The sequence below is a fragment of the Coffea arabica genome, chromosome 8c (assembly GCF_036785885.1).
Source record: "Coffea arabica cultivar ET-39 chromosome 8c, Coffea Arabica ET-39 HiFi, whole genome shotgun sequence".
Taxonomy (NCBI): domain Eukaryota; kingdom Viridiplantae; phylum Streptophyta; class Magnoliopsida; order Gentianales; family Rubiaceae; genus Coffea; species Coffea arabica.
This window is the reverse complement of record NC_092325.1, coordinates 40,268,279-40,276,253: the sequence shown is the minus strand read 5'-3', so window position 1 is coordinate 40,276,253 and position 7,975 is coordinate 40,268,279. Positions and strand designations below refer to the sequence as shown.

Genomic DNA, 7,975 nt, shown 5'->3' with positions numbered 1-7,975 from the left:
ACAGTGTAAATAGGTTTAGTATTAAAATTCAGACATTCATATATTTCTTTTCAGTACTTAAAATTTAGCAAATTAATTATTTCAGTATTCAGATTTCAGAATTCGGATTTTAGAATTCAGATTCAATTTTATCAAACCTAACCTAACTCTTACTTGGAAGTAAAGGTTTGGTCCAAAACTTTTAAGGGGCCACATAAAGTAGTCGAGCTTGCAATCTCATGTAAGCATTAGCAACCTACTTACCAGCTACCCCAAACTCCTAGATTATAGAAGAATTTTTCATGTTTTGAGGTAGCCTATACTTTCATATCGTTTTGACAAAAAAAAAAAAAAAATTAGGTAGCCTATACTTGAATTTCACATCTTGTGATTATGAGGTCTCCAACCCATCCCCTTCTTGGGCGCCCTTCTTCTTCTTTTTTTTTTTTTTTTTGACTTCATTTATCCTTTGACGATTCCAAGACCTGTAAATTACAAGTAAACCGTCTTATCAATTAATATTTATTTAGTAATCACTTTGATAAAAATTATGAATACTTTAAATGTTTGGATTACATTTAATAGCCAGAGTAACATACTAGTACAGTCCAACTAGGCTAATGTGGATGGATATCAATTAATTCCATTCATCGTACATTGTAGCAAAAGGAGGAAAATCCAATACTTGAATTCCAACCATTGAAGAATCTGGAGCAAAGAGTCCACCATGCCAGCTCTTTTAACCAACTAAATTCGGACCATGAACACAGTCATTGCAGTTAAATGCGCATTTAGAATCCTTGCATATAAAAGTCTGTATTATTGCTTCTAAAGATATCAAAACTAATAATGTGTTTATGACGACTTCAATCGTGATACGCATTTAACGGCATTTGTTTTATCACCATTTATTGTGGTCATCATCACTTGCCTTTTATGATAACATCCTACTAAATATTGTTGACTAGCAAGTGTAGCATCGAGTGATTCAACTATTACAATCTCCTGTATCAGAAAAGAAAATACTACTACTACTTGTTTAACTTCAAGTATAAGAGTCAAAATAGAGCGGTTTAGAAGACACTAGTCTATTTCAATAACTTAAAATTTATAAATAGCCTTTGTTAAGTACTTCCACCTTTGTAATAAGTACTTTTAAAGTTCACAAATATGACCCTATGAACTTCCACTTTGTAGTTTACTCCAACACAATTTAGGTAAAAATTCAAAGTTCACGAACACGTTTCGACATATATTACATAAAAACTTGAAATTCACAAACGTTGTTTCGCTAAACAAACAAGTTTTATGCAATCTAAGCGCTCTAAAGTTTCTTGTATAAATATAAGAAAAGAAAATAGTACTACTTGTTTAACTTCAAGTAAGAGTCAAAATATAGCGCATGTCTAACCTTAACAAGAGCGGTTTAGAAGACACTACTCTATTTCAATAACTTAAAATTTATAAATGGCCTTTGTTAAGTACTTCCACCTTTGTAATAAGTACTTTTAAAGTTCACAAATATGACCCTATGAACTTCCACTTTGTAGTTTACTCCAACACAATTTAGGTAAAAATTCAGAGTTCACGAACACGTTTCGACGTATATTACATAAAAATTTGAAATTCACAAACGTTAAGTTTCGCTAAACAAGCGAGTCTTATGCAATCTAAGCGCTCTAAAGTTTCTTGTATAAATTGATAACACTGACGAGTTTTTTTGATAGTTTTTTTTTTCAAGTAAAGAACTGGATTCTTCTCAAGGAAAAAAAAAAAGAAAAGAAGAAGGTGAGATATGGAAATGAGGAGAATCTATATAGTTTCCTTTTCAAGAATTTCCTTTTACCTCACAATGCTTTTTCCGAGTTTTCAGTTAACCGTCGACCGTGGTCAGGTCAATTCTCGACCCATGTTAAAATAGACACCCATTTTCCCACTCTCAAAATTAGGATTAAACAAACCCAAAAGATAAAAGATTAAAAAAAAAGAAAAGGAAAAAAAAATAAAAATGAAAACCTCTCTTTTTAACCACTAAAAAGAGGCAGTAGTAGGAAAGCAGCGCAAGCATAAAAAAGTAGTATAAAACCCTGCTTTTGGTGCCCGGTGCCCACTCTTCTCATTTTCCTTTTTCTTCCTTGCAGGGTACCTATTCTTCTTCGATCTCTCGGGTTCGTTTCCACGCGCTTCTTTCGTTTGATTTTTGTCATTTTACACTTTTCAGCACTTGCATTTTAATCGAGCAAAATTCTCCTACTGAAGAAGAGTAACGTTATTTCAGTCTAGATACAGTTTTTTTTGCTTGTAATTTCCGCTTATTTTCCTACTGTTTTTATATTTTTTTGTGGAATTTAGTTTTATTTACTTTCTGAGAAATGCTGAAGTGATGTGTTGAAATGGAAATTATATATGTGTGTGTGTGTGTTTTTTTTTTAAGTAATTGGAGTTAATTTGTTAGTTGAACCGAGTTGATGCGTTGATTTTTAGTAATCCGCATTTCTAGTTCAAGAGAAATTAGATCGTTGATTATCGGACAAAATGTATGTTGATTTTCTGTTTCTGTTAATTTTTGTTTATTTACAATCACATAAAGGCTTTGGAAGTTTTTGGTTTTTGTTCGGTAAAAGATTTAAAAGGCTTACGAGTTTGTTAATTCTTTATTTTTTTGATATATATTTTTACTTTATCTCTTTAATTATTTAATTTCCTATTTCATTTTCTTCCTTCCTTAGCTTTCAGTATCTGCTTTTGTTATGGAAGATAATTGGAAAAATTCTGATTTTGTGTCTGCCTGGTTTTCTGCAAAATCTGTGAAGAATTTTGTAGTAGATTCTGTTGTAAAATATTGTACAATGCACCTGCATTTAATACCATGATGTGGGTTGCTGATACGAATATTGCTAAATTTTCAATGCTTTCTTTCGTCAGTGAGTCAGATTGCGGTGGACTAGATGGACCAGGTAAAGAACTACTTGATTAGTTTTGTTCAGTTTTTCATTTGTGATTCGTGTTAGTGTTGGAATGTGATAGTTTTGGGGAAAAATTGCAGTACGAGAAGGTTGAGAAGATAGGGGAAGGAACGTATGGAGTGGTGTACAAGGCACGTGACAAGTCGACTAATGAAACTATTGCTTTGAAGAAGATTCGTCTGGAGCAGGAAGATGAAGGTGTGCCGAGCACTGCTATTAGAGAAATTTCTCTCTTGAAAGAGATGCAGCATGGAAACATTGTCAGGTAGTCTGCTGGCTCAGTACACATATAACTATCATATATATCATAGCTTTGTTTTGAGAATGTTTAGCATATGATGGAGAGGTTAGCAGATTGAATTTCGTTGTTAAAGTTGCATATTCATAAAATTATAGCTCAGACATGGACATGGATCATTGTACTTGTATTATGATCCTCTTGTGAATAATGTGGACAAATTTGCTGATTCAAGGTTGGAATGAAATATAGATTCTAATTTTACTTGTTCATGTTGTTAGTATAACCAAATAGTCTCTACTTGTTCAGTTTGCTGAAGTTTTATGATAGTGTAGGAACTGAAATTTTACTGCAGAAGTTTTTTTGAAGTGTCCATTATTCACACACCAAAACTAATGCTATCTGATGTTTATCTTATTTTTCAATTCTGTTCTGTAATTTTTCATTGTTGCTGCCTCAAATGGGAAGAAGAATGCATTTTTTTACATCATATGTTTTTCTGTGTGACAACCATCAATCACACACAAACATAGAACTGCATGATGGGAATGCCTATTCAAGGCCATTACTGAACCTTTTTAATACTGTACATGTTGGAACTCGTTTCCACAATACGGTCACAGCCTTTTTTCAGCAGATCCTTTACAATATTGGCTGACAGGTTGCAGGATGTGGTGCACAGCGAGAAGCGCTTATATCTCGTATTTGAGTATCTGGACTTGGATTTGAAGAAGCACATGGATTCCTGTCCAGAATTCTCTAAGGACCCACGCCTTGTAAAAGTGAGTGAGATCTTCCGTCTTTGCACTTGGTGAATATTATCCATGATAATGGATTTTTTCTTTCTGGGAGAGGAAATATGAGAAGAATACCGTTGAATGTGTAAGTTCTGGCTTTTGGCTTACCACTGTTTAAGCAAGTGCAAGTGAATGTTTCCCTCTCTGCAGTCTGATTCCAAAATCCTTCCCTAGATTTGTTTTTTAACTTAAAACTTATCTGTACTCTATAAGGTTCGGCTTTTTGTTTTTTCTCTCAGATGTGCTAAATTGCCAGGTTGGGGCACATGCTTCTCCATGTGACTGGTCTTTTGTATCAAAGGCAGTATCCTATTTGTATTTTGTTCCATACTTGCATGGAATAATTGTGCAGAGAAAGGAGTGTCTTCAAGAGGGACATAAATTCAATCAAGTTCCTACTAATATTGCCTCGAATTGCATAATTCAGATTAGTGAACGTGGACTTCTGTGGAATGTTCATCACCATCTTACCATTATATGTTCTACTTTTGCAGATGTTTCTGTATCAAATCCTTCGTGGTATCGCATATTGCCATTCTCACAGAGTTCTTCATAGAGACTTGAAACCACAAAACTTGCTCATAGATCGCCGTACTAATGCACTGAAGCTTGCAGATTTTGGATTGGCCCGTGCCTTTGGTATTCCTGTCAGGACATTTACTCATGAGGTGAGGAATCATGAAGAGGGTTCTTTAAGATATTATAGGTATTGTAATTCAGAGTCATGGTAATTTTGCAACAAAGTTGAAATGACTTTCATGTAGGTATCAAGAGAGAGTTTAAAATCATGAAGCTTTTATAGCAGTAACAAGTTTGATGCTTTTTTAAGAGTTGCTTTGACTATCCGAAAATTGTTAGCAGTTCACTACTGTCCATCACAATTAATACTGGTTTTTGCATAGTTTTGATTTCAGTCCTTGTATTCTTTTATACACAAGTTGTGAAACTTTTGTTTTTGGGCTTTAAGTTGTGAAGTTGTGACAATACTGCTAATGAATTAAGTCATAAGTTATAATAGGTTCTTTATCTTCCCAAATGCCTGTTAAACCGACGATTCTAACCAGCAAATTTTCCCTTATTGGGCCTTAATTAGTTTTATTCTTCCCAGGTTGTTACGCTGTGGTACAGGGCACCAGAAATACTACTTGGATCACGCCACTATTCTACTCCTGTTGACGTGTGGTCAGTTGGCTGCATATTTGCTGAGATGGTGAACCAGCGGCCTTTGTTCCCGGGGGATTCTGAGATAGATGAACTCTTCAAAATTTTCAGGTGTTAAATCTTCTCCATCAAGGTTTCCCTTCTCATCTTCACTGCTTGTTATTCAATGGATTGTTTCAGTTGCCTGCTTGGATAAGTTGGAAAAATATGCCCTTGTAAAGTTTCAAGAAATTTTTATTGATTGTTTTGCTACAGAAGAGCTTGATTGCTATGTTTCCTGGGGCCTCAGGATTACAGTTTATGTTTAGATGAAGAAATTCTGGCATATTCCTGACTTTTTTTGTGCTTATTATTGATTGTCCATCCAGAGTTATGGGCACTCCAAATGAGGATACTTGGCCTGGAGTAACCTCTCTACCTGATTTTAAGTCTGCATTTCCAAAGTGGCCTTCACAGGTGATTACAAATCAATATCGTTTCATCTATGTGTTTTTGTTTTTTCCAAGCCACTCCATACCTTCTCTATCTCTCTCTCTCTCTCTCTCTCTCACACGCACACACGCACACAGAGACAACCACAAACAAACACAGACACACACAGACTCCACTTTTGGGAGACTTAATTGGTGCCTCTATCTTAAAGGATCTGGCAACTGTGGTTCCCAATCTTGATGCTGCTGGTCTTGATCTCCTGCGTGTAAGTCCATTTTCTGAGACTGGTTCTATTACTGGACAAAATACTCCTCCAAAAGTAAAGATGCATCAGAGTCCTGTGTGTCCTGAACTCTGGCAAACACACACTTGTCAGGGCTATAAAAACTTTCAACCTGGAGTCACTAATTCTCATTTGTATGGTACTCTTATCACAAGCTAGTTGTGCGCTCGAGGTTTGATCACAAACTAGTTGTGTGCTAAACATTATTCTTTTGCTGTGATTTTGTCCCTGGCATGAAACAGTATTGCTAATACAACACTGTATGCTCTTATTATGTTTATGTGGCTCATGCTTAACGTGATGCTGAAGGTTTTGCTTTAGAATGATTATGTCCTTCAATTTTCTCTCTCTCTCTCTCGCTCTCGCTCTCGCTCTGAGGGTTTAGGTGTGTTGCCAATATGTGTATGCCGTATTCTTTCAGCATTTCCTATCTCTGATATCTGTTTATTATTCCTTGATCTTCTACTGCCCTTCCTGCTTATGAGTCTGGGTAGGCATTTAGAAAACTGTCATTGTAGGTTCTGGTAAAAGATATTGATGCAATGATGATTTCCTAATGCTGATTTCTTTATGCTTCAGAAAATGCTGTGCCTGGACCCCAGCAAGAGAATCACCGCAAGGAAAGCACTTGAGCATGAGTACTTCAAAGATATCGGTTTTGTCCCTTAATATTGTCTTCCCCTCCTATTGGCTGCAAGTGTATATTGGTGTCTGTCATCCATGGGATTTTATTCGGTCATATATGTGTGCTCTTAGGGTGATTATTTTTTGTTCTTTGATTTCCTTGGTCGCATTCAATCTATATTGCAGTGGTTTGCTGGCGTGGAATCCAAATTTCTTGTTCTTTATATATGTTGAATTCCAGTTTAATGCTTAAAGATATTCCTTCGGTTTGTCAATCTCATTTATTTTTATTTTTATTTTTTATTTTTTGGTTAGTTTTCTTGTAAGGTCATTCCCAAAATGAAAGATACTTTTTTCTTTTGGGTCACAACCAAATTGAAAGATACGCTGGCCCCGTTTTCCTTCAAAAAAATATAACATCATTTTTTTTCAGAGTTCAATTTTCTCTACCAGAATGCTGCAGATCAATTATATCTGAAATGATATTCTCATCCGCCTCTCGAATACTAGATTCGTTTGGTGCTCCCATGTACCATTCCTGAGTATAGCTCCCAATCATTGAAGGAACCAAGAAATTTTCATTGTTTCTGGCATATTTTTTTATTGATAATAAATAATAACCTCTCATCTTTCATGCTTAGCCTGACTGGTGATCTTACCCGCTTTCGGCCTGAAAACTTTTGTTGAGACGAAGCGTCTCGACTGCTCTAGATTACTAAATACTTGATGAAATTGCTAGCAGAAATACTTCTTTTGTTTACAAAGTATTTTGTTACTTAAAAAATTTTGCTTTGACCCTCTAGAGTAGTCAAGCCAAGACTTGAGGTTGCGTCTTAAAGGTATTTTGAAGTTGTGTAGTCCTACTTCGGCAATTGTTACCTAACTGGGGGCGGCCCCGGGGATATTCATTAGGCCATCACTTCTTCTAAGCACCCAGCTTATTTTCAAGGGAAGCGCTAAGTTAGCACTTGTTTGAATTGCCATTTTTCCCAAAAATTCAGAAAATAGCAATTCAAACGGGTTCTTACTATCGAATGATAGGCCGGCGTTATATTAGTGGATTAGTTTACACGAATCACAGTATTTGAACCATCATATTAAACTCAATTGCCAGATGGATTGATAACGGAAAGGTGTCAAAGCTGGGCGAGTATAGTCGGCTCTGGAGCTTTTCTTTTTTCATGCGGGTGGAAAATGCCGCGGGAGTTCATATCCTTCTGTGGCATCCCTACATACATACCTTTTTGAGTATCCCGAAAAAGCAAAATTGTTACAAACTGGTGCTGAGAAATGAAAACTAAAGTGGAAACAATGTCCGACGATTTGATTGCAGCCCGAGCCAAGACGTTTTGAGCTTATCTATTCATTTTAGCTTTCGCTGGATGTATGGTCTCTGTCAAATAAAAAGATTGATCTTTATTTCTGTCACGAAAAGAGGGTGATAGTGTTAGTGGTCCTCCGGAGCTGAGTTCCGAGAGCTAAAGGAAGAGGAAGA

General features: G+C 35.8%; 1 protein-coding gene across 2 annotated transcripts; it reads left to right on the top strand.

The window, feature by feature from the left end:
• Positions 1-2,020: 2,020 nt before the first annotated feature.
• Positions 2,021-6,755, top strand: LOC113707223 (cell division control protein 2 homolog A). 2 transcript variants are annotated; one of them, XM_027229442.2, is made up of 9 exons: positions 2,021-2,147; positions 2,905-2,936; positions 3,026-3,210; positions 3,845-3,965; positions 4,475-4,648; positions 5,089-5,252; positions 5,510-5,597; positions 5,785-5,838; positions 6,436-6,755. In XM_027229442.2, the coding sequence occupies exons 2-9, from the start codon at positions 2,928-2,930 to the stop codon at positions 6,523-6,525; spliced, it is 885 nt and encodes a 294-aa protein (XP_027085243.1). In that variant the 5' UTR covers positions 2,021-2,147; positions 2,905-2,927; the 3' UTR covers positions 6,526-6,755. The 2 variants fall into 2 exon arrangements, with proteins under 2 accessions (XP_027085243.1, XP_027085245.1); XM_027229444.2 differs by lacking the exon at positions 5,785-5,838.
• The last annotated feature ends 1,220 nt before the right edge of the window (positions 6,756-7,975 follow it).